The 27,309-nt window shown below is 42.9% G+C and overlaps 1 protein-coding gene across 2 annotated transcripts in view; it reads right to left on the bottom strand.

The window, feature by feature from the left end:
• Window positions 1-3,763: 3,763 nt before the first annotated feature.
• SLC4A1 (solute carrier family 4 member 1 (Diego blood group)) overlaps window positions 3,764-27,309 on the bottom strand; it is a 154,890-nt gene continuing 131,344 nt past the window's right edge. For both annotated transcript variants that reach the window (XM_078645185.1, XM_078645186.1), the window contains 9 exons: window positions 26,620-26,814; window positions 26,345-26,512; window positions 21,696-21,785; window positions 19,158-19,324; window positions 15,437-15,690; window positions 12,330-12,499; window positions 11,739-11,912; window positions 8,541-8,971; window positions 3,764-8,341 (listed from right to left, as the gene is read on the bottom strand). In XM_078645185.1, the coding sequence (XP_078501311.1) occupies window positions 8,891-8,971; window positions 11,739-11,912; window positions 12,330-12,499; window positions 15,437-15,690; window positions 19,158-19,324; window positions 21,696-21,785; window positions 26,345-26,512; window positions 26,620-26,814 (1,299 nt within the window). In that variant the 3' untranslated portion in view covers window positions 3,764-8,341; window positions 8,541-8,890. The remainder of the gene's footprint in view (window positions 8,342-8,540; window positions 8,972-11,738; window positions 11,913-12,329; window positions 12,500-15,436; window positions 15,691-19,157; window positions 19,325-21,695; window positions 21,786-26,344; window positions 26,513-26,619; window positions 26,815-27,309) is intronic.

Raw genomic sequence — 27,309 nt, 5'->3', positions numbered from 1 at the left:
CTTCCGCTAAACAAATTGCATTCAAGGCCTTATGCATTGTCCATAAGGCACTTCACAGTTCAGGCCCTGACGGAGTTAAGCATCTCTTCCAACTGTGTGTTCCTTCTAGAAAGTTGTGTTCTGCTGGAAAAAATCTGTTGGTTATTCTTAGGTTTCAGGGGTCAAGATGGGGAGGGGGGATGGGGGGGGGAGAGCCTTTACGGTGGCTGCATCTAAGCTTTGGAATAGTCTCCCTCAATCCACCCCCTGCCTAGAAGCTCATTTTCGTTTTTGTAAGGCCTCAAATAACTCTTTTTTTTCCTTGTAATGTCACTTTAGCTTAGGGATGATACTCTTGCCTTCCAGCAGACTAACCGCATTAGTGCCTTGACGCCTTCGGGCAATTGTTTGTGCTTTACAAATTGCCAAAAGAAATCAAATCAGGGTGCCTAGTATCTTGCATCTCTTTCTCTGGAATCTTAGGATTGATATGTTTTATGATCGGAGTGGAATGTGATTATTGGAAAGGTCTGTTGTAGAGCTCTAGAGGAGGTTCGAGATAGACAGAGGTGCATGTAGTTCTTTTTGTCTTCACTCACACTTTGTGCGTGTGAGCCTTTGAGACAACCAGTTTCCACACTCACCTTATGGAATTGGAAGGGTCACTTGTGAAGGAAGTTTTTGGACAAGTGGAAAATCGTACAATTAAAGAAATGTGAACCAATAATTTTGATCAAGATTGTATTGGGAGGGCTGGATATCTCCCCCAGGAAACGTTTTTAAAATCTTGTACTCAACAGTGCATTTTAAAGTACTCTGAGAAGTAGGTTTTTCATTTTGTAATGTTTACTTTTATTTGTATCACTTATTTTGTAGCCCTTACTTTTTTTTACTTTGTAGCCAATGTCTGTATCCACAACTTTTTGGGAAATCGGAGCCTGTTCCTAATTAAATGGAACATATCTCATGCAAAGCGCACAGTTATTTTGAATAAACTATAAACAAAGTTGTAAATAGCGGATTGTTATTTTGTAAATCAATTTCTTTTGTTTATATCTTGCTACACCCATCCAAATTCCCCCCCAAAAAGTTCAGACTGTGCTCCAATCAACCTTTATAGGCAAAGAGAACCTACATAAAGCAGAAACGTCCAACGGCCTTCTGTCAGAATAAGCAGCTCATCCAGCCTTGATGTCTACCCTCCATTTTGGTACACATAGACCAAGAATCAATTAGAACAGGATGAACTAGTCACAGCAAACATGGGCAACGGAAGCCCAGGAAACAGGTGGCGAAAACAAGGAGCACAGGAATCAGTAATCCGCCACGCAACAGGTGACGAGTGGCGGTGTGGGGGGGACCTGCCTGCGCATGAGGGCTTGGCCAGCCTAAACGGCAGGCCAAACAGTCATGTGCACTTACTAGTGCCCATCACCCCATCTCCCTACTGTTGTCATGCATTGCATGGCGCCTTCCGCCCTATGACGCGGCTCCCTGGCAGCCTAGGTAAGAAGAAAAATAAAATGATAATAAAATTGGGTTTTTATCATCATTCTATTTTTCTTATATTTAGATCTGCTGCCAAATAGTGGGGTGTCGCTCCTCCGCCATTATGGAGGAGCCGCCTCTGCTTGTTGGGTAAGCAGATCCCCTTCACTACAGATATGTCAGCATCCTCTGGACCATCAAACACCAACCCATCGGAGAAAGGGGTGCACTCAGTCTTAAGACTTCAGTCTCAGATTAGGAGCAGAAGCCAACTGACAAGACTACGACTAGTAGACATATTCCTCAAACTCCTAGTTTTTCTGAGCACTGTCCTCTTGTTCTTTCGTAGCCTACCCCGCTGCCCAAACTCTAAGATCAATGTTTTCTTCTTTTCAATTCTGTCGAAGAAAACGTCATCTCACGTTTAGGTTTAAGACTGAAATGTTTTGCAAAACAGTTATTATCTGTGAGTCACAGAGTAGACCAGCAAGGGGATCCCTTTGCACATATGATAGAGTCAAGCACACTGAAGCTAGGCAGGATGCCCTGTCACAGATGTTTCTAGCATCAATCACATGCCTCACCAAGGATACAAGCAGGGGCATGGATGCAAGTTGTAGTATGAGGCCAACATTTAACACCTAGACCAGTCAGAACTAATCCAAAACTGGGCTCAGTCGCACCCGAAAGCTGGACAGCAACAGGGAGAGGGACAGGGTGCTGCTCTGAGTTGGACAAGTCCACAAAACTTTGAATATTTCTTGCAGGCTCTGTCATCATTCCTTCATCGCCAGAGAGATGTAAGTACTGGACCTCTCAGCAAGTTCCTTTACCTGCCATTTCTTCACCACCCACTTAACTGCAGGACTTTCCTTGTGGAGGCAAAATGTACATATGCTTACTATTTTGTATTTTAACATTTTCTATTAATGTAATACATTTCTTATAGAGAGAGAGAATGAGAGAGATAGAGAGAGAGAATGAGAGAATGAGAGAGAGAGAATGAGAGAATGAGAGAGAGAGAATGAGAGAATGAGAGAGAGAGAATGAGAGAATGAGAGAGAGAGAGAGAATGAGAGAGAGAATGAGAGAGAGAGAGAGAGAGAGAGAGAGAGAGAGAGAGATTGAGAGAGAGATTGAGAGAGAGAGAGAGAGATTGAGAGAGAGAGATTGAGAGAGAGATTGTGAGAGAGAGATTGAGAGAGAGAGATTGAGAGAGAGAGATTGAGAGAGAGAGATTGAGAGAGAGAGATTGAGAGAGAGAGATTGAGAGAGAGAGATTGAGAGAGAGAGATTGAGAGAGATTGAGAGAGAGATTGAGAGAGAGATTGAGAGAGAGATTGAGAGATTGCGCCCGCCAGGGTGATGTATGATCTGGATGTAAGGAGAGGTTGTGTTCTTGAACCGGTATTATTTCATCTGTATATTTGCAATTTAAAATTAATATGCTAAATGGCAAAATATTCCAAATGCAATGTGGCACTAAACATCTAAGATATGCAGATGAGATGTTGCACCCAAACACATCTGTGCCAGCTTTTAGTGACTTCTTGACTCTGTGCTGGGCCAGCTGCGCTTAATATCGAGCTAAAACTCAGGATACTCGAGACTCAGAGCCGGTTTTTGTAAGAACCAAACTGCAGAGAGCAAGTACTTATAAACACCTGGGTGTAATGATCAACCCCAAGTCTAGATCTAGTTCTAACAATCTCCTGTAAGCTTGTTGTTTTTTAAATATCATTCTGCGCTAGGGACATTAAAATATAATATATGTATTACAAGCAAAGGACAACCAATTGCCTCTTGTTCTGCCAAATGTACGTTCCTAGCTCGTTAGTCTATTCTGCAAATATTGCATGAAATAGAATGAGTACTGATAGATTTTGGGCCAAAGTTGAATCGCAAATACGTGTTTTATGAAGCTACTCATATTTTGAATAATTTTTCAAATCAACTTTTGGTGCATTTGTTGACAACGATTCCATGGCGGATCAAACAAGGAATCACACCAAAGTATTGACTAGTTATCTGAATACTGGGATCGCTTTGAGTGAGGTATCTAGGTGCATAGCTATTTACAGTACTTTTTGTTTACATTGATTGTTAATGTATTCTTTCTTTAAGTAGAATCAGTAATTATTGTATGTTTACATGGTGTAGGTAAACCACTAATAAACAAATAATACACATAAAAATATATTAATAAATGACTGTACAGAGCTCCCTCCTTCAGCTTCCATGTATTAGAACTTAGATTATGACTACACAAGTTGGTGGGTACAAAAAACTACAAATGTTTGTTAACAAAATGTTAAAAATTTATTTCAAATATACAAGATAGTTTTTTCTTCACAAATACGTCCACAAGAACATTTGTTCCCGTCATTATAAGCGCATGATACATACATTTACATACAAATTTATTGGGAAGCAATATTTAAAAACAATTTAGAAATGGTTTGATTGTTATTTGGGCAACAGATCTGAGCAGTGTCAGGTCTTATCTTTTTCTTCTGGCTGCTTCCTGACTGTAAATCTTCATTTGAGTAAAGCCCATGACCACATTGGCCTGTCCATGTCTAAAATAAGGTAACTGCCCAGAGTCTGCTCAGACTGAGCCCAGGCACCAGATCCAGGGGCACATCAAATCAAGGAAATCAAGTTAATGATGATACACTCAAAAATCGTGTGACATACATATATATTACACATTTATTTTTTCCAAAAATATAAATTCATATCCTATCTATTTACATATGAGGTGTAGGCTAAAGCGTAAAATCTTCCAATCTGCTTCAAAGGGAGGATGAAGGGGAAAGTGACAGATAGGGGATGCAGCTGAGTTAATTACCTTCTTTAGAAAGTGGAAAACGGCTATGGTTAGTCCTTCTTTGTTGTGAAATATTTCTTAATATTTCTACTATGTATCATTATCATTCTTTGCAAACAGACCTATAGGTGGGCGAGCCAGTGTCAGCATGACTAGCAGACCCTCCAGCTACCCTACAAGGTTTGCCACCAACAGGCTGAAGTTAAACGATAACTTATTCTTTTTTGTGGATCTTCATTTCATTGAAAACATTTGGTATTATCTCAATGGATCGAGAGGATTAAGAAATCCCCTTGGTCCACAGAGATGACATGATTAAGAGAATATAGTTACACACAAGCAACTTTCCCTTTCATCCAGGATCTCCATCCAGCTGTAGGTGAAGTCCACTAAGCATAAATCACATATCCCACTCAAAAGTCTTAAGACGGCACCAGCTTTGACATGTCTTAGTCCCGTGGCTTGTGGTCAGGACGTCCTCCTGCAGCCTTCTGAAGCTTCCAGGTTGATGTTTGTTAAGAGTAATAGGTGAGCTTAGTGCCCCACAGTTATACCTGCAGTAGTAGAGATTCCATCAATAAATAGGGAATGAAGCTAGGCCCTGGAGCTCTGGTTAAAATGTAGGATCACAATCCTTGACATGCTACGGAGAGAAGTAATGTGTCCACTTTTAAAGGTGGCTAGTCATGAAATAATCATTTTTCCACGTTTTTCTTTAAAAACCTTTAAAACCTATGTTTTTCCATATTGGCATATGTTCCCAACAGTGGGCCTTTTGTACACAAATACTTTGTAAATGATTAATAAAATTGAGATTATATTTATATTTCAGATAACATGGGACGTGCAAAATCTAAATCTGTTGTGAGTAAATTAGTGATATTTGAGGAGCATTTAAAAGTACATAGGCTTTTCATCTAAAATGTACAGTTGAATACCTAGGGTACAAAAATCATGATAGGCGTCAGCTCATGTGGCAACGCCTGCTCATTTTGTAAATTGACTAACACATCAGTGGTGAGTAGGTGCAGAATGGCAGTGTTGGTGGATTCACTCACTATTTATTGGCTAGTTGAAAAAGCTGGGGTCACACTGCATCATATAAAGACATTTAAATGAAAAATATGACATTCAAATAAGGCAGTGGCGTAGTAAGGGTGGTATGGGGGGCAGTCTGCCCTCGGCAGCACATGTTTTGGGGGTGGCGGCCTCCCCGCTCTTATCTGTGGAAATTGACAGCAATCCCCCCGCTCATAAACACAGGGACCGCCACGGCAGGCACATGGTCTAGCTACACCACTGAACTAAGGCCAAAGTGTTAGGTCATCATATTCCTATATGAGGTCTATCACTATTTGCATGAAAGTGGTTACATCTCTTATGTCAAAGCCAGATGTCGGTCAGCAATAGGCTTTGGTTATAGGATCTTAGAGAAACTGCATGATTATAATAGGTCCTGTCAATGGAATACACAGCGCACTTCTTTAAATGAAGCATACTAAAAAATATGCAAGAGTCCTGCATTGAGCGGTCTTGCACTGCTGGCCATGCACCAATCTATTTTAAAGAGGCTATACACAGGGGCAAGAACCCATGATATAGAATAGTGCAACTGGAAAGGAAAAGATTCTTGAAATCCTTGCTGGATCGTTTGGGCGCGGAGGAGGTATAAGCAGTGTGTCCTCACAGCAAACATGAACATCTCCTGGAAGAACTGAAGCAACATTCTTGTGGCTGTTTATAGTAAGTCCACTAGAAATGGCTCTTCTTGAAAAGAAGGGCATATCCAGGAGATAAACTCTTTAAAGTAACATTCTGGGAAATTACAGTGAAAGAGAAAGCACAATTATTGGTTGAAAAGTAAGAAAGGGGACAGAATGTGGACTTCGCTGGCTTTGGTCTGTACGACGTATGGGAGTGTACAACCATCTCCCATGTGCCTTGGCTATCCATAGATGTGGTCCCACCTTGCAAGGTGCCACCATCGGCTCCTTTGGGTCGGAACGTCTGGATGGGATCTATGAAGAATAGGGGACCATAACCCATTAATAATGGAAAAGGACTCTTGCCTGATGCACACATGGTTGGATCGTCTCTGGCGGGCGACGTACAAAAATAGGAACAGGAAACAGTGCTATTACCTCCCTAAGGGTGCTCTCAATCATGTGGTTAAGTGCTGTAACAAATAAATGTGTCAAATCACTGTAATTAGACAGAAAGTACTTTTCAGTATGTCAAATTATGGTAGCTACCACTGTTTGGAAACAACGCAGTTGGTCAAAGCATTGATGGATCTGGATCTATCCTAGTGGATGTGACAATGGAATTGCTGATCTTTGAAACGTAGCAGTGTGATCTGATCACACATCACAAGTGTCCTCTCCCTGTACATCGCAGAATTGCATCGACTCTCTTTTCTGCAATGTTACTTGTTTGCATGTGGTGCGGGAATGTGGGATTACAGTATTGAGCTTGTGGCGTAGCCTCAAATACTGGTGATGAAGCTGTCTCCAAGTGTGTGCAGCCTCCTTAAACCAAAAGGCTCCTATGCACCCATGACACATCCTGTGTAATTCCCAATATGGCAAATCCTAGTACTTCCCCATGGAAATTCACTTCGTAAGACCTACTGAAAAGCCCTGGTGAGAATGGGCAGACGAATGGGGAACCGCTGCAGGAATCATGCGGGGTACTCCTATTCCTGGCTGTATTTTCCCATTTTTGAAAGGACCCTCGATGGAAAATTCGAAATCTCACCATACTCTAACCTTCTGAAGCTAGCATTAACCATGGTCACTTTCGCTTTGGGGACAGGAATACTGAGGCAGTATTTCAGAGCAAGAAGCGTAATGGCAGCCCTAATCTCTCAAAGAAGTGGATCACTGATGTTGTAAACCCTGACATTAGAAAAATGAGTATGACTTTTTCCTAAAGTTGAGAGGATATTTCAGTCAGTTTCCAAATTGTGCCAAAGTTTGATCCCTTTCATCGAGAACGCTTTTCCTCCCGAGGTGTTAAGTTCTCATCTCTATGTCTAAGAGAGCCTTCATTGTGATTCTCAAGGAGCGAATTAAGCGAGATGGCTCTGGTTCAGTAGTGGAGTAGAATAATGTAACTTGGTGAATGCATGAGATTTGAGAAGCACCCTTCTTCAGAACATTTTAATTTCTCCATCCAAATTTGAAGAGCTTCTGGTATTTATTTTCTCTGCTAATATCATAAAAGATGTCCCACCACGCTTTGTCGACACAAGTGCCGCTGGACAGGGTAGTGCTTTTTCCAAAGCTAATTTAAATTGTCCTCGAAGAAGGGAGTTCCAAGGCAAAGGGTCTCTTTAAGTGAGAAGAGCGAGTTACAGTTTGGTTTAAGTCCTGCTGTTAGATCACAGGGCTGAGAAAATGATTGCCTCATTTCCATCCCTGATTCATTGCAAGATGTCTCTGCTTCTCCATGCATAATAACTATAATTTATTGGAATGTTGAGTTGTCCTACAAGTATGCAGAGTTCTTGTTGCAAGAGAACAAATGCGTTATAGGTGATTAGGGACTTGTAGATGGAAGCATGTATCTCGGCAAATGGACAAGTGAGGAGCAAGTCAGTCTTACTCCCTTAACAGTTCGCGTCAGCATGGAGTTCGATCAGGAACTGGGTATGTATGTGGGAAACAAGAGAAGCGAGTATGGCAGAAGGGCGGTCAGTATAGAGAGCTGTACATCTGAATCTATGAGTGATTGCATACTACAGCCCGTGTTTATTTTTGTATGGTCCCAATATCGGATATTTGTGTGTGGTAGAAGAGGGGTATTCGGCTGCTGTGATCAGCAAGTTTGTATATTGTGCCTCAGGAAGTGTGGTTTACCAGTGGTATGTGGGATCTTCTGTTGTTCCCTTGGCCAAAGCAGGGCGTCACAGAACCCTGTGTGTACAATTGCCTCACAGTGTACTCCACAAAACACCCTATTATTCGGGGGGGAGGGGCTCGGTTAGCCCAGAGATGCTAATGGGGTTACTGCGTTTTTTGAAGCTTTCTTGTTTCAAGGATGCTAACAGGGTTATGGCTTGGCAGTTCGGGCTGGACTGTTCCCATGAGGCACAGGGTCAGACTGATTTGCATATAGCCATGTCTGAACTGGGGTGGCAGAGTGGGCTAAAGAACGGTGATGGATCAAACCCAGATCTTTTGACTGGGTGTGAGTGTTTGATTTGTTCAGATGCTCCGTCCATCACCACCCCCTTTTGTACCAACAGGGTTATTGGCATCCTTTGTGGAGTTCTTAGGGTTCACCCTGCCGTGAGACATTCAAGAGTTTATTGTCCTTCCTGCAATTCTCAGCATGTTCCCTACACTGAGGCAGAAAAGCAGGTATGTTAAAACTGGCATGTACTATTGGTAGTAGATACATCTACAGGTGGATTTCTAATTGTTCAATAATTTAACCACTGCAAACAAGAAATCTGGAAATATAAAACTTTTTGGCAGTTTGCACAGACTGGTGATTCCTGCTGGCATGAAGGGTGGTGGAGGTTAAAGAGTGCAGTGGGGCGGAAGAATCTGTAAAGGCACTTTCTGGCAATATGCTGGCAGAGCAGGGTCAAACTGGCATTTGAACCTCATCGTATACATCCTGGCCTTCAGTCTCATCGAAGGTTGCTTCCACCTCATCGCCGTCCAGCTGAAATAAGCAAGAAAGAGCAAGCATTATTGACGGGTAATCATTATTAACTTAGAATATATGAGGTGCTCACGAAATGCAAGGCAAAATAAGAGGCAGCACTAGTGATGATAATTCTGAATATCTCTGGTGCTCTAGAAGTTAGAGGTGTCAGCAGTGATGGTAACTCAGGAGCTCTAGAAATGAGAGGTGTCGCCATAATACCCCAGGGGTTCTGAAATGAGAAGCATCACCAGTGATGTTAACTTTGATGCTCTAGAAATGAGAGGCCTCCGCAGTGATGCTAACCGAGGTGCTCTAGAGATGAGAGGCATCACCAATGATGTTAACTCAGGTGCTCTAGAAATGAGATGCATTCCCATAACAACCCAGGGGCTCTGAAATGAGAAGCATCACCAGTGATGTTAACTTTGATGCTCTAGAAATGAGAGGCATCTGCAGTGATACTGACCGGGGCGCTCTAGAGATGCGTCATCACCAATGATGTTAACTCTAGAAAAGAAAGACAAAATGGGAGGCAAAATGGTAGAGAAATTCGCCACCACTTACCGGCCACCATGCCAAATAAGACCTTTTCCCGGAGACGTTTGAAGGCATGGGAAAAGGGGGCAATAGCCCAGGTCCCCTACCCTTTAAGGGGCCCCAGGGAAAAGTGATATTTCTCTCTATCTCACGTCTATTTCTCCATCTCAACCACCTTTAATGTGTTATTTGGTATTGATTGCCATTGTGTGGCTTGAATTAGCAGAAAATGGGTAATAAAATACAAAGCTGTTTTGGGCAGGGACCCCTACAGTATATCTTGCCTGGGTACCTGAAATCCTTACACTACCTTTACCACCTAATCTCCCCACGCTCTGGCAAAAGTCTGTATGACTAGCAAAAGAAGAAGCCAATAGAGAGGAGACATGAACACAAAAACATGCAAGAATTGAAGGAGAACAAAATCCCAGACCTGTTAAACCTAGTTTCATATCTTTCACTATGGTATACTCTCTACCTGGTCCCTGAATGCTATTAGTATTTTTAATTCAAATCTATTTATATATCTAGATTACACAGTTCTCTTTCCTTTCCCATGCAAAGACTATATAAAATTGTACACATTGTTAAAACCTATATCTACCAACACAGATTTTAAGCCAACATCATAGACATTTCTTTACCTATCATTGGCATTGTCTAGAGAATATGAACAATCCAAAACATGTAAGGCAAGAAACAGGGGAGAAACACTTAATCAAAAAAAGATCATGTTCGGTCTTCATATTACAATAGGCTGTCAAGTAAAGTTAATGCAGCAAGACGCAGCCTTACTTGTTACTGCCTGTGGGTGACTGGATACATTTTGCCCACTCTTCGTAAACTACTCCATCTCTTTTGCTGAATCCCTGATCTAATTCAATATCTTTGCATCATTTACAGAGCCAATCACAGTGGGGAAATCTTTATCTTATAGCCTAAATACCCAAGTCGGAATTGCAAAAACTGCAGAATCCTGTGAAAAGAACCCTTTTCCCAAAAACCTTCAAACACCAGAACAATGGTAGAATGACCTAACGTCACTGGGCGCCAATATTACAAAGTTATTTGCTTCCAGGCCCCCAGTGCCAAGCTAGTATCACAAAACAGCGTAAAAACAACATGCTCACTTATTCTAGTTGTCGGTTTGCCCAACCTATCAAAAGGCCTACCATGGTAACAAGTAATAAACATTGCTGCAACATTTGGTACCTGTATGTGCTCATATATTTCATCCAATACAGAGCCACCTGCTGTTGTTAAGGTGTATCCATCTTGTAAAAAACACTCCACCCACCCCATATGGTGTAGATAGTAGAATAATTACATAATCAAGCCATTTGTAAAATGACAAAAATAATATGCCTATCCTTCCTTAAACTATGAATAGTTATGGCCAGATAAACCCCAGTTGAAGATGCAGCAGGTCCATTTTTTTTGTTCTTGTATGTCTTAGGGTGTTTTTGTTTAAAGTTACTTTAGGGTTTACTGTATTGTATTTGACGTACTGATTGATGCCACCTTAAACTGGGCTGACATCACACAGGCAATCAAGTAATTAGGGTAATTCTTAAAGACTGCCAGTGTACTGATGCACCCTGTCGGTCAAATATGATTTTCATATTTATGGAGGTTACATCCTCCAAAGGTATTATGTTGATATTCCTAAAGAATCCTGGTAATAAGATCACACGTATCAAATGTAATAACTATCTGTTAAGGCGGCTTCCCAAAACTATTCAAGACCGATTTATAATAGCAGCTTCACACCTCCTACAATCAATACACATGTCTAACTTCTGCAACGCCTCTGTCTAAAACAGAATGGCACCATACAAGCTTACAGGGTTGAATCTACAACAGACCAAATAAGCTCAGATGTGCTCACATTGCCAATGCCTCTGCAATCCATGTACATCCAAAGGCCAAATAAACCTTATACTCAAGCAGTGAATGTAAATCAAGGCGGGTTGGTTTACATGCCTGGATCTCCTGCAGTCTGTACACATTTATGAGGCTTGGGGTTTGCAATGCCACAGTCAGAAGCTCTAGTAAGTAAGCCCTCCTCTAGGACTTTTAAATCTAGGAGAACTAATACAACCAGACACCCTGCAGTTTATTTACACCCCTATGGCTGTAGCTACCTGGACCTCCTGCCTTCCAAATCAATACAACAAAATCAAAATTGAAATCTCTGGACTCAATAACCCCTGGAGGACCAGTACAATCGATATACTTTACTTACACTGTTGAGTTCCACATTTCTGAAGATTTTTGGGAGCAGGAACCGGCGAAGGGGCACAGTCAGGATGAGGATGAAGGGCAGAGCCAGGGAAGCTGGGGTGGACTTTACCACCCAGAGGATCACAAGGCACAACACCTGTATGAGGGTGAAGATGTGCATTCTCCATGTCTTAACCTAGACAGAAAAATACGCTTGGGGTTAGAAAAACTCTACATGGGCATACCATGCCCTCATCGCCATAGAACACAAGACCGCGAGGTTCAGCTTATCCCATCTAAACCCAGCTAGGTTTGTGCTATGTAAAAGCCATTTCATACATACCTAGTTCCAACTTAACCCAACTTAGTCTGTGACTGAGTCCAACTGAGTCCCCCAGTACTCAGTCCCAGCGCAGCCCAGCTTAACTCCCCAGCTTAATCCTCGCTCAGTCCCACTCAACTCTCAATGACTCAGTCGAGCTTGACTCGGTCAACCTCCACACATGTCCCTTACTCAGGCCTGAGCCCTTCCTGCATGCAGACAACAGTATATGAAGGTGTCCGTGCATCGCTTCCTTTAGATTCAAGGAGCTTAGCATGTGTTGTCACTCACCCGCTTCACAAAGGGGACATCAGGGTGGTATTTGGGTGGCATAAGAGTGAGGAGGATTCGGTCGTACATCTGGATTCCGTTCAGAGAGGTCACGCCCATGTAGAGGAAGATCCCAAAGAGCACGGCGAGGGGGATGAGCTTCAGGATGGGCTCCATGAGGATGGAGAGACCTGAGAGAGGGTGAGATGAGGATGAGGGAGTGTGTCATGGGTAAAAGAAAGACTATGGAAGAGAGAAAGATATGGGGGAAAAGAAAGACGCAGCAGAGAGCGTCCATGAGAGCATGGTATGGAAGAGAGATGGAGGAATAAAGAAAAAGAGTGAGAGATTAGGAGCGTGGGGGAAGGAGAGAGAGAAGAAAAGAGAAAGAGGACTAGATACAGAGGAAGAGAAAGAGCAATAGAGAAAAGAAGAAGCAAAAAGATAGCTGTAGATTGAGAACATGAAAGAGAAGGGAGAGAAAGAGTGAGTGACGAAGAGAAGGAGCTATAGAAAGAGACAAGAAGAGAAGGAGAGAGAGCAAGACAAAAACTCAAAGAGATCAAGAGTAAGAGAGTAAGAGACATGTAGAACAATCCGAGAAAGGCATATTAAAAGTGTGAGAGTCAGAAGTAGGAGACTAAAATATACAGGAAAAAAGAAATGAAGAGATAGAGAAATAGATGCTGAAGGTAAGAAGGAGATATAACAAAGAAAGGAAAGAATGAATTAAGCATTTGAGTAAAAAACACAAATAAAGAAGAAATGGGAGCTACAGGGCAGGAGAAAGAATGCAATAAAGATACAAAATTCAAGAAGCTAAAGGAAAAAATAAGAGAAGTAAAACATAATATTAGTTCAATAGAGAGGGGAATGGGGGAACGAGAGAGTGAAAGGTAAAGAGCTAGAGAGAAAGAAAAACAAAAATAGAGAAAGTTGAGGGGGAGAATATGGAAGAGATAACAGGGAGATAGGAATGAAAGAAGACAAGGAAAACGAGCTCCTGAGATGTAAAAATTAAAATCTGAGACACCAGCATGTGGGAAAGACTCAAGAGAAAGGATAAAAATGCAACGGAGACTATGGAGGGGACGACAGCCAGCAAATGAACAGCTGGCGAGGTAGATAAACGTGTGCAGCGTCAGAGAAATGTATACAAGTGGGAGAGTAGTAGGTAGAGGCATAGAGCTTGTGAGAGAGATTTAATCCGGTAATAGACTAAATGAAGAAACTAAAGAAACAGCAGTAAGGCGAGACTGAGGGAGCTAAAAAGGCAATACTACCAGCAGAGTGGCCTTTGTTACAGGATGAAGACAGTACATATATAAGATAAGATAACGCAGAGAGTAAATACCAAAGCAGAGGTAGGAAAAGAGAGGGGGAGGTCGATAAATAAAACAGCAATACAGGAATGTTTATGTTTTTATTCATGTAAGAGCACTATTAACAAATTTGTGTCATTGTGCTAGAATACTAATAAGTAGATGGAGGAATGCGCCTAATAGTACGGGGAAAAAACTGACTGAACACAGAACCATGGACAGTGCGTCAACAAAATGTGAACATTTTCTATAAACAATGGAGACCCTACGTTCTTGCATGAATCTCTGTAAGAGTGGCTATTATCTAGACATGCCTGTCTGAGTGACTGGTGGGCGAGATCAATAAGTCCCACATCACTGGTCAATCCATATTTGCTAAAGCAAAGTTTCCTCTTCCATTGTACACATTTGACCACATAAGGTCACAAACATTGTTCACCAATCAGAAGTGGTCTTTCATATATACAAATGGACTGAGTAAAGTTGGTTTATCATTGAGAACAACTTAAATGAGGAAAGGGAACATCAAGAAACGAGTCTATTAGGTCAGCAAGAACTGTCATACCCATGCAGATCTAGCTCTACTCAACAGAAAACTCTGGATTGTCAGGGGTGCACAAAATACTAAAGCAAACATAGCCATCTGAAGGCCAAAGCCACTCCCTGCTCCGCCCCCTCCAAGATCAAAGGATTTGATACTGCGTGGCTCTGATAATTCTCCCCTCTTGTGGAGGCCTTAAGGGACCTCTGTTCAATTCTCATTCAATCCTAACAGTGGAATCTGGCTCAGTTCCCCAGGGATCACCTTTTCTGAATGCTTGACAGGTGTTATGTTTAGGTAGATCCTCTACATGAGCCTTAGTTTGGTCATGGCTAGGTTTGTTATACCTGGGTAAAGTATATAAATAAACCTCCCATAGACCAATGTTCCTGTTTCCTTTCTCAGTGCTTTCTGGAGACTGGGCTCCTCGCTTCAGTCCATGTCCCAATGGATCAATTGTACAACGCTAGCATTCCTACATGTGAATGGGTGCAATGTACCTTGCGTGAGCCTAGTCGCAAAGCGTTGCAAGAGATAGGTGTATAACAGGATGACTGGCAGTACAAGGCACAGGGGAGAGTGGGAGAATGAGGTGGTACCCGATGTGGACTAGCAGGGTTTGGGTTTCGTGGAGCTGGAAAAATGAGAGGTGGGCTGAGGGAGTGGGGTGGTCCTGAGAAAGTGCAGTATTGAAGCTGCGGGGAGGGCACAAGCATGGCAGTGAATATGAGAGGCAGAGTTGAGGGGTGGGATCATACCTGCCAACTCGCATGGTGCCACCATGTCACCCCATGATAGCGGCTCCCATCACACGGTCTACCAGTAAGGAGCCGATATCATATTGTGGCTGAGACAGCGAGCTGAAAACGACTGTATATAGTGGTTTTCCAGCTCGTTTTCCGAGGCTTTGAACTGCTGATGTCCATTAAGCTTAAGTTTTTTTTGCGGAGGATGGGTTTGGGGGTGGGGTGGGGTTTAAAAGTGGCTTGTAGGCACTTCTCAGCACAAGGCCCCTCCCCCTCCTCACACGGTGAGATTGTTCTTCAAGTTGGCAGGTATGTGGGATGTTGTTCAGAAAGTGCAGTATCAAGCGGGCTGTGCTGCTAGCGGGTGTTTAATGCGGTGAATCTTCAGCTGCTTTTGGAAGTGGGGAATGGATGTGGCAGCCAGATCTGAACTGGGATGGTGTTCCATAACCTGAGCAAGTAATAGCATTTCTGCAAATAATAAATGGGTAGACAAAGCCACAGGCTGAGAGGACTTACCGACGAGGATGGCCACAAAAAGACCACTAATTCTCTGCTCGACGACCTTCTCAATCTCTGCCTTCCCGCCTGAGCCGCTGGCTTTGCCCATCACAGTCAAGGCGTTGGCGTGAGTGACAGTCCTCACCGTGGTTGCAGAGAGCCAGGGCATCCCAAAGAGGGCACATACACCTGCCATCCCAACAATCAGCAACAGGTCCAGGTGGAAGCCAGATCCTTTCACCATTTTTCGCTCCGGTTTGCTTACAATGAGTCTGGGATAAAATAAAGGAAGATATATCAACCGTTACTTTCTTTCAGATTTCCCAAGGCCTGCCCATAAACATATCAGCCAATTTAAGTTCAGTACAATGAACTCCTCAACAATTCACTTTAGCAACTTTTCCCCTTTATGCTGACAAAGCCATCTGTCACTATATTAAAGGAGAACACTTTGTACGGTGTGGTTAGACAATTTACCACCTACCAAATCGAACAATCCAGTTTAGCAATCTAACCTAGGCCCTCACTGCAAGATGGCCGACACCAATGTGTGTGGTATTTATAAGGTGCAATTATTATCGCCTATCACGAGCTTCTGTGGAATAACATGCAGATGTGTTGCTTTCAGCACAAAATCTGCGCAAAATACCTGCCATTTTGCCCCAATAAATATCTGCAGGTTTGACCCGACAATATTTGTCACAAAACTCAGATTTGCATTATGTGCAGCACCAATAGTTACCACACATAACTCAATTAACAGGGGCTACTCATATTGATGTCTTCAGTTGTTTCACAGTGTACATCAGACGCATTATGCAATACTAATTTGGGTGCACTACCTTTTTAGCAAACGAGGCAGACCCATGAACATTCACGCCCCGACTCTCCCTAGAGATGATTTTAGCATTCCAGAGAGGCTTGGGTGCTTCTTTCCAGCTTTAGGTACTCCATAATTGTAATGATTTCTTTGAAGAGTAAAGCTCATTTTGTCTTATCCAAAAAACAATGTGAAGGTTTTTGTAACACCCAAGCTATGGACAACCAATTCAGGTTTCCACAATTTTATTTTATTTAAAGGTCTGTTGGATACTCACGCAAACATTTACATTTCAAATGGGTGGGAGCCTTCTCATTGGAAGGAAAACACAGGCAAAACATTTTTGAGCGTGTGTTTTGTAATAAAACAAAAACTCACAAGAACAACAGCTGCACTGTATTATAACTAAGATTAGAACATTGGAATGTTGAGCGCTCCACTGAAGACACTGAATGTTCTGGGCTTCTAATGGCCGGAAGAAGCCCAGAGCATCAACATTCCAATGTTTGTTCACAGCTGTTGCTGTGAACAAAGGCCTCACGGTGCCCAAAGGGATTTCAACCCCCTCGGTCCCCATGAGTCCTTTGTTTTCCAAATTAGTACATTCTGCCCTCTAGAGGTCATGATGAAGAAAAGTGGCTAAAGAGCAAGACATTGGTTCTACATTTATATGCCATGGGACTGATGACTGCAAAACGCACAGTTCTGGAAGACCGTTTTAAAGAGCCTGAAGTGGGCCCTCAGCAGGCTTTTGAAGGCTGTGACGGAAATGGAGATTCCAAAGGAATTTACTGAAGACAAACCTGTTATATTTTATGTTATGTTCTTTATCACTTTATCTTTAGTCATATGTCACTGCTTAGAATGTTGCATCCTTATGATGCCTTAAGAGGTTCTATGCTGATGTCATGCTAGTGGCATCAGTCAGCAGTTAGTCCAGCTGTGTCTGGCAAGAAGATGTTCAGGTCTTTCCTTTAAGAATAAATCCACCTTGAAATATTATAAGATTCTCTGGTTATTCATCATAACAAATTTGGCGACGATACTTGACCAGACATATGCAGGAAAGGATTTAACAAGGAAGATAGATTATCCTGGACAAAAGGGAAGAAGAACCCAACTCGTTGAAGGAATCACTTGCTTGTTTAAAGGATTTAACAAGAAGTACTGTGATTTAAATTACTTATTTGCACTACAGACTGAACTTTTGGATATAAATCAATAACTATAAATCTGGTAAGAGACATCTATTTCAACATTCTTTGACAAAATTTGTATTTAACTACAAGAAGATTTGACGGATGGAAAGAGACTTGACAACATAATTTTGACATAGCTTCATTAATATGTGCGCAGCTTGTTTGGAGTGAAAAAAAAGCTTATTTATCATAACAAAACCACATGGCAGGACTGTAGAGAGAAACAATGGAGCAGATCAGCCTCCAGAGTGATGCAGGAAATGCTTCAAGTCATGTTCAATGGGCTGTGGGGTTAGGGAAGGTAGAGCCACACTTAGACCCTGATTGTGGTTAGCCCAGGAAATTTCAATATGTGTGTTAACTCTTATTAGAGCATTGGAATGTTGAGCGCTCCATTGAAGACAATGGAGTGCTCCGGGCTTCTAATGGCTGGTAGATGCCTGGAGCATCTACATTCCAATGTTTGTTAACATTTGTTGCTGTAAACAAACGTCTCACGGACCCGAGGAGATTTCAACCCCCTCGGGTTCCATGAGGCCTTTATATACAAATTAGAACATACTGCCCTCTAGAGGTGGAATGTTCTAATAGCCTTGGAACCCTCTGTAGCAGGCTCTACAGGCTATTAAAGGCACGCTCCCTTGTTAAAGGCCCTCGCCTTCCGCTTGGTCATTTAACTCTGGAATGGCCCCTTAATGGCCAGTAGAGCCAGCTACGGAGGGCTCTAAGTCTATATTAGACCATTGGAATGTTGGGAGCTCCATTGAAGACAATGGAGTGCTGTCAGACTTTTAATTGCCGTTAGAAACCCGGAGCTCCAACATTCCAATGTTTGTTCATAGCTGTTGCTGTAAACAAAGGCCTCATGGAGCCCAAGGGGATTTCAACTCCCGCTGGCTCCGTGAGGCCTTTGTTTTACAAATTAGAGCATTCTGTCTAGGGGCTGAATGTTCTAATAGCCTTACAGCCCTCCGTAGTAGACGTTACTGGCCATTAAAGGAACGCTCCCTTGTTAAAGAACCTCATCTTCGGCTCTGGCCTTTAACACTGGAGTAGGCATTTAATGGCCATTAGAACCCCCTACGTCTGGCTTTAAGTTTAAATTATAGCACATATCAGACTTACGAGTTGTGCTGTAATTTTCCCTCTGTAAATTTCAGCAGGTCAAACTTGCTACAGTTTAATAGGGGAAAATGAACAGTAAATAATGGGAAATGCAGATTTTGGTGCACGTACTAATAGCTGCGTGTTATGTCCTATTTTCTGTGCAAAATCCGTAATTAGAGCTATTTATCACACCCTCCTCAGGGTCAACTGTAATCAGGCTTGAGACTAAGTAGAGTTGGCAGCTTCCTGCTGCTCCTATTGCTACCAGTCCCTTTCTCTACTCCAGTTCATCTACCTATTCATCTTTTGTCTTCCCATTTCTGTTAAGTCTTCTTCACTGCAATTCTCTTCATCCCCTTCCGCGTTTTCATCTTTGGCTTTGTTCTCTCTATCTCTTTGTCTGGTGTCAATACTATCTCCTTGCTTTTCTATCAGTGTAAACAATATCTCACCCTTTCTCATCACGTTGTCCATCCCCACCTTACCCTTCAAGCTTTATATTTCTCTTTTTAGAGTTTCTCACACTCTTTTCTCTCCTTCCCCACCACATCATTGCTTCAATAGGACATGTACCATGGCCAGACATGCAAAGGGATGAATGTGCTTGTCTTACGTGGTGATCTGAGACTCCATGAAGATGAGGATGAAGACAAGCAAAGCAGGTACGATGGCAGCGAACATCATCCAGATGGGGAAGTCGGTATGGAGCCCAAGTGGGTTGATGAACCATTGACGGTCGGCAGGTCTGGAAACATTCAGGCCTGCAGGAACTTTCAGTTTCTGAAAAAGGAGAAGCCAGACTCTCTTGTCAACTTGTGTGCGTGTCAGTAGAGCACTTACGTCAGAGGAACAGGAGATGAAATAGACACAAGTGTAGAGTGACCTTCATAAATGTTATTTTTATCATCACCATGATCAGATGGATGGGAAAGAGGGGAGAAGTGAAAAGGGCCAAAGATGCATGTGAGTAGTGAGCAACAAGTCTTCTACCAAACCTATAGTCTTATGTCAGATACAAATAGTATCAACAGTGACTCTTTTTCAACGTTTAATCTCTTTATCTGCTACTGTCTTTTGTTCTCTCCAAGTCTCCGTTCCTTCTAAGTTGGGTGAACGTGATAGGGAGATTTAGATTTTCTGGGGCACATGACTTTTTGAGTGAAGCAGTATTTTAATTCTGCCAGTTTGCCTTGATCTGTTATGCTAGAGCTGGGAAGCCCTTTGAGGCAGCCATGTGCTTTATAAATCTCAATAACATAACAGAAGATTGTCTCTAATTTATGCCAGTTTTGGAAAGGGAGTACAATTGAAATTAATTGAAATTAGGGAACCATTGGCATCTACTATTTCTCAAAATAAGTATGAGCCACTCATCAGCTGTTATGGAAGCGGCCTGGTCACTTGTTTACACACGGGCCCTCTTCTTTAAACAGGAGATGTGATGAGCCAACTGCCTAAGCCAGGAAGCCTCACCTGCTCCCCAGTGCCAGACTGTGTCTCTCACGTCACGTGATGGAAAGAAAATAATCCATAGTGTAGAGTGTCATTTCTCTCTAGAATTCATGCTCCAAAAAGACAAAGTTTGGATAGGACCAAGGCGCACTAGCCACTGGCAACTGACTATGGAATGTGATCCAAGTGCTTGTATAGTCATCTGGCCACTGAATCTTCCACATGTCATGATTCTTATACCCACAGTCACTTGCCGAGCCATGGAATCACCTAGTTTTGAGAATGAGAAACAGCATCTTAGCCATAAGAGTGTAAGCATGGTACCCACTCACCTGCATGAAAACAGAACACGCGGCTGGGTACCTGCACACAATACCATTAACCCAAGTGTGTACACCATCCTACTTATTGAACACGAGACATGACATTGTGCACTCCGCAATTAAACAGACATACCTGGCGCTCACCTCAAGCCATGTATGTTATACATCACCTCACTCTTTTGATTAAGTAATGTTTTTATACAGAATCCCACATATCGGTACACCGAGTATGGTCTCCCCTTCCCCGAGTGAGAGCATGACATCACGTGAGATTGAGCACTAGTAGGGCCATCACGCAGGGTTGGATTGGGATCAAAATTAGTCATGGGCACCCTAAAAAACGTGGTCCACATTTGTGGATTGTGTCTTTTCGCAAGACACTTCTTCAGTGTTTTAAGTATTAAGAAAAGTAGGAGAGGTCCCTGAAAGGGGCATGTTTCTCAACTTCACTGAGATTTTTTTTTTGTATGCAAATGTTGCCATGAGTCTTTGTTTACTGATTAGTTCACAATGGTGAACCACACTTGAACATAAGTGGGGCCACTTCTGCTCAGGCCCCCCCCCTGTTTAATGTGCATACATTAATGGGCCGGCCCAGCTAGAGACTGGGACTGACACCTCTGCCCTGTTGGTAAAAGGGGGGTATAGAGGCCATCTGCTGCCTCCAAAAAGGCCACTGAGGCCCCTACTTGGTCGTTGGCAGCATCTGAACAGCACAGACACAGCCCAAATCGGCCAACGCGCTATCCAAAAAAGAAGCCCACAGCTGGAACTCACAAATCGGCCTATTGCCCGAGTGCCCGCCTAACCAAACTGACATTGCCATCCCACCACCTAGAGCCTTCTGACTGTACTTGGGCAAACCACCTGGTGCACTCACGCAGTTCGGGATCGGATCCCTCATGCTCACCCGTGGGGATCCAGAGGTTTCTACCAAACTGGACTACAAACATTCATTCAAAGACCACCTCTTTGGACTTGAAATCCATACGAGGTGAAACTCTACCTCCACCGTTCCCTACTTCACATCACGTGGCCCTTGGCCCACAATGCTACCCAAATGACGTATAATTGGGTGCCTCTATATGTGCTGAATCGCCGGTGCCTGCGTCTTACTGCCCCACGAGTGCCCGCTGTCACCATCTCTAGATGCAGCAACTCTTGAGGCCTTTTGCTATGTACAGCACTTCAGTCCAGAAGACTTTCCAACTTCAGTAAATGCAAACATAATGCAAATATCACCCGTCCCCCACCCCACCCACATGTATGCTGGACCCCAGACTTCCTCTAGTGTAGGCACAGCGTCCTGCGTGCTTCAATGAAGCACGGCATCCTACCCACCTGATTTAAAAGTAGTGGTGGAGACCCCCGCTCACCTGAGTGTAGGTGTCTTCGATGAAGAAATCAGCGGTGACCATGATGAAGATGGCGATGGGTACGCCGAAGTCCCCGATCATTCGACGAAGCTGTGAGCAAAGAACACAGGGGTGAGGGCAGCAGCGATGCACCGAGAAGGGAAAGGGCAGCAGTGCCCACAAATGTGAAGGAGCAGCGATGCACAGAGATGAGAAGGAGATTTGAATGGGCATCAATACACACAAAGATGTGAAGAAGCATCAAAGCACACAGAGATGTGAAGAAGCATCAATGCACACAGAGATGTGAAGGAGCATCAATGCACACAGAGATGTGAAGGAGCATCAATGGACACAGAGATGTGGAGGAGCATCAATGGACACAGATATGTAGAGGAGCATCAATGCACACAGAGATGTGAAGGAGCATCAATGCACACAGAGATGTGAAGAAGCATCAATGCTCAAAGAGATGTGAAGGAGTATCAATGCACACAGAGATGTGAAGGAGCATCAATGCTCAAAGAGATGTGAAGGGGCATTAATGCTCAAAGAGATGTGAAGGAGCATCAATGCACACAGAGATGTGAAGAAGCATCAATGCACACAGAGATGTGAAGGAGCATCAATGGACACAGAGATGTGGAGGAGCATCAATGCACACAGAGATGTGGAGGAGCATCAATGCACACATAAAGAAGAGACGAGGCAGGAGCGCACACAGAGATGTGAAGGAGCATCAATGGACACAGAGATGTGGAGGAGCATCAATGCACAAAGAGATGTGAAGAAGCATCAATGCTCAAAGAGCTGTGAAGGAGCATCAATGCACACAGAGGTGTGAAGGAGCATCAATGCTCAAAGAGATGTGAAGGAGCATTAATGCTCAAAGAGATGTAAAGGAGCATTAATGCTCAAAGAGATGTGAAGGAGCATCAATGCTCAAAGAGATGTGAAGGAGCATTAATGCTCAAAGAGATGTGAAGGAGCATTAATGCTCATAGAGATGTGAAGAAGCATCAATGCACACAGAGATGTGAAGAAGCATCAATGCACACATAAAGAAGAAAAGAGGCAGAAACGCACACATAAAGAAGAGAAGAGGCAGCAACGCACACATAAAGAAAAGAGGCAGCAGCGCACCCAGAGATGTGAAGATGCAGCGATGCTCGAAGAGATGTGAAGGAGCATCAATGGACACAGAGATGTGGAGGAGCATCAATTCATGAAGAGATGTGAAGAAGCATCAATGCTCAAAGAGCTGTTAAGGAGCATCAATGCACACAGAGGTGTGAAGGAGCATCAATGCTCAAAGAGATGTGAAGGAGCATCAATGCTCAAAGAGATGTGAAGGAGCATTAATGTTCAAAGAGATGTAAAGGAGCATTAATGCTCAAAGAGATGTGAAGGAGCATCAATACTCAAAGAGATGTGAAGGAGCATTAATGTTCAAAGAGATGTAAAGGAGCATTAATGCTCAAAGAGATGTGAAGGAGCATCAATGCTCAAAGAGATGTGAAGGAGCATTAATGCTCAAAGAGATGTGAAGGAGCATTAATGCTCATAGAGATGTGAAGAAGCATCAATGCACACAGAGATGTGAAGAAGCATCAATGCACACATAAAGAAGAGAAGAGGCAGAAACGCACACATAAAGAAGAGAAGAGGCAGCAACGCACACATAAAGAAGAGAAGAGGCAGCAGCGCACACAGAGATGTGACAGAGCATTAATGCTCAAAGAGATGTGAAGGAGCATCAATGCTCAAAAAGATGTGAAGGAGCATTAATGCTCGAAGAGATGTGAAGGAGCATCAATGCACACAGAGATGTGACAGAGCATTAATGCTCAAAGAGATGTGAAGGAGCATCAATGCTCGAAGAGATGTGAAGGAGCATCAATGCTCGAAGAGATGTGAAGGAGCATTAATGCTCAAAGAGATATGAAGGAGCATCAATGCACACAGAGATGTGACGGAGCATTAATGCTCAAAGAGATGTGAAGAAGCATCAATGCTCAAAGAGATGTGAAGGAGCATTAATGTTCAAAGAGATATGAAGGAGCATCAATGCACACAGAGATGTGAAGGAGCATTACTGCTCAAAGAGATGTGAAGGAGCATTAATGCTCAAAGAGATGTGAAGGAGCATCAATGCTCAAAGAGATGTGAAGGAGCATCAATGCACACAGAGATGTGAAGGAGCATCAATGCTCAAACAAAGAGATGTGAAGGAGCATTAATGCTCAAAGAGATGTGAAGGAGCATCAATGCTCAAAGAGATGTGAAGGAGCATTAATGCTCAAAGAGATGTGAAGGAGAATTAATGCTCATAGAGATGTGAAGAAGCATTAATGCTCAAAGAGATGTGAAGGAGTATTAATGCTCAAAGAGATGTGAAGGAGCATTAATGCTCAAAGAGATGTGAAGGAGTATTAATGCTCATAGAGATGTGAAGAAGCATTAATGCTCAAAGAGATGTGAAGAAGCATCAATGCACACAGAGAGATGAGAAGAGCCAGCACTGCACACAGAGATGTGAAGAAACAACAACGCACACAGAGAGATGAGAAGAGCCAGCACTGCACACAGAGATGTGCAGGAGTATAAATGTGAATGGGTACCAATGCACACAGAGATGTACAGAGAGTAATGTCAGTTTCCTATTACCTTTAAAATACATATATACGTTATTGAACATATTGATTGCTGGGCAAGTGAGCACACACGGCTTCAACCCCCAACGCTACTGACTCTTTAATGCAGAAAGACTGAGCATGTACTAGAATAACAGATTCATTACATTGTTATGTACAACGAAGATCTGTACTTGGTTAATGGACTGGCCCTGCTCTGCTTTGTAATGCTAATGCAACAGGGCAGAACGAGGAGTGACACAGTTGGTATCTATCCGTTCTGTTTTTAGGGGATCCTGTGAAGTGAAGGGGCTCAAAAGTGCACCTTCAAAAGCGAGGTTCCGTTGTGTGTTTGGTTGGGGGTGTGCCTTCTTGTGTGTGGTTTTAGGTGTAACGTTCACTAATGTCTGAAATGTTCAAGAAAATTAAGTGTAAGTGAAAAAACAGGAGTTGAGTTACGAGTGGATAGTCAGTTGGTGAGGCTGGAGTTTGACAGCGGCTTTTCGAGTTTCACTATATTGCCGGGTTATTTAACAGGTTTTGAGTTAGTCAAAGTTTTCTTTTTAAATGATTTGCTTTTAATGGATATAATGAAGGAGGCCTACAGCTGGAAGAGTATTGGGCACACAGAACCTTTCAAGTAACATCATCAAAAAAGCAAAGTGACTCAGCAATAATAGGTTGGTAACAGCAGAAAGGGTTTAAGGATTGTCCTTCTCCCAGGTGCTCAGGCACAATCAGTGCTTGTTGAAATTCAAGAAGGAGCAGTGGATTGTGGACAGGGCACATGGTGGTGAGGAGAGAGGCCCTGAATACATTACAGAGGGTCATAACTGATGGCATCGTTCAAGGCTGTAGAGTCTACAGAGAGGTTAGCTTCAATGGTTAGAATGTGGAAGTAGGAGGCAAGCTAAGATTTTGCTAAGAGCTCAGAATTATGAATGCAAATATTTTGAAGGAGAGTATCTCACTTCCAAAAATAACTGTAATGTTACTGACTTTCAAAGATGTAGAATGTTTCTAAAAATTAGATCTCAAATTAACTTACCATGTAATTCATCTGCACAAAGACTCCAAGGGCGTTACAACGTTCATAACTATGAGGATTATTTAGTTTGCCATTTGAATCAGTGTTAAATGCGCCTTATTTAGAGAGCATGAGAATGTTATGTACTTTCTATATGACATTTGTTTTGTAAGATTGAAGAGGGAATACGTTGAAGCTTTGCCATCTGTGGATGGAGCATAGTTAAGATCTGGTCTAACACTGAAAATGGAAATTGTACATTTGTGGTAAAAAAATATTATAATATTTGTGGTACATAATGTTTGGGAGAATGTAGTAGTCTGAAAAGTAAAATGGTGATGGTGATTTAAGAGGCTTAGGTTTCCAAGGAGAAAGACTAGTTTTTCTACATCATGACATTTTCCTAGTTGTAGGCTAAGCTTATGGGGATTTTAGTACTCCAAAACAACCACTCGCTGAAATAATGCCTACAGGAGAGAGCGTTTGCTGCAGAGGACTAGAAGAAGTGTGTAGAAAGCTATCTGTGAAGCAGTCATCTCAAAAACTAGAATAGGGGTCCTTGCTGCATACCAGCTCTTATGAGTGAGGGCTGAAATTGTCCTAGAAGACTGAAACTGGTGAAAATGCTGTTACAAGTGTGGGGGGAGTCGGTAATGGAGAAAGAAACCTTGGCATATATGTGGGCGAGCAAGTGCTGCCTGGGTGAGGAAGTGCTTTTATCTTAAGAGCTGGTCGAACGCTGCTGGTGAAAGCGTTGAATCGAAGAGGACTGGCCTTTATGGCTTCTGTGTCGCAGGAATATCAGTGTGAGATGGAGGATGGCCCTGGGTGGCGGAAATCCATGGTAGATGGTTTGTTGAGAATGCTGTTAGCGGGGGCAGTGAATGTTAGATCGCAGGAATGTGGGATAGTGGTGGCAAATGTTGGTGATATGTTTGCTAAGTGAGAGGGTAAGTGTCAGCAGGGTATGAAGGTTTAAATGTTGTGCGGTGAACCAATGGTCGCCTTACCTTCCCTGGGAAGAAACCGCTGTTCTTGAACTTGCGCAAAAAGAAGGCAATGAAGAAGGTGCCTGACATGAGAATCAGCGAAAGCAGTGCAGTGTTGGGTTGTGGGTAGTGTGGCGGCTCCGCCGTCGTTGAGTTGTAGTGTCTCTGCAACGGATGCTGCTGGAAAATCTGTAGTTCCAGACAAGAAACGTTTAGTAAGAGACATATGACATGCATATTATAGGCCAAGACTTATGCATGCTGTGCCAGTCTCTGTAAACAGGAGTCCTCTTTACCTTGATCAGCTTGGAGAAGGTTTCATAGATGAAGATGAGGGAGATGAGGAAGGAGAAGATCTCCTGGGTGAACCGAGAGATATATCCCACCAGGAAGCTTCCTTCAAAGGCAACAATTATTATGACAATCAGGATCAGCCAGAAGCCAATCCAGACACGGCCCACAATGTACTCCATGTTGTTGCTCTCGCAAAACTGTGGTATAAAAAGAAACATGTAGCGAGAAGTAAATGTCGATGTCACCCAGCTCGTAAGCCTCTGCATTCGTAGGTTAGATGCACAGAAACTCTGAAAAGGAATTTTGTGGCGACTATATCACCATCAATTTTAGACACCCACGTAGTGCAGGGGATTTGATCGAACTTTCATACTCCTGGTTAGTCGGGCCAGGTCCTAATAAGTTATTACCCTTAGGATTCTTTTACAGACCAGCCCCATTGGAACAGATCCAAAACTTCCAACCTGCACCCATCTTATCAGCAGCCATCCAAATCTCTAGAAGCAATTGTTGTTGTCCACTTTCAGACCTGCCTGAGAACCAGTGACCAATGGGGTGCTAGGCCGATGTTCTGAACAGTAATTTACCCACACTTTCAGACCTGACCGTTCTTCAATCTGTCTGTTCACCTAATACTCTTGTATCTGAACCCAGTAGGGAATGCACACAAGCTCAGGACTGCTCTCAACCTC

Source organism: Lissotriton helveticus, chromosome 5_1 (assembly GCF_964261635.1).
Source record: "Lissotriton helveticus chromosome 5_1, aLisHel1.1, whole genome shotgun sequence".
Lineage (NCBI taxonomy): Eukaryota > Metazoa > Chordata > Amphibia > Caudata > Salamandridae > Lissotriton > Lissotriton helveticus.
Note: the sequence above shows the minus strand (reverse complement) of the source record. Positions and strands in the feature narration are given on the sequence as shown.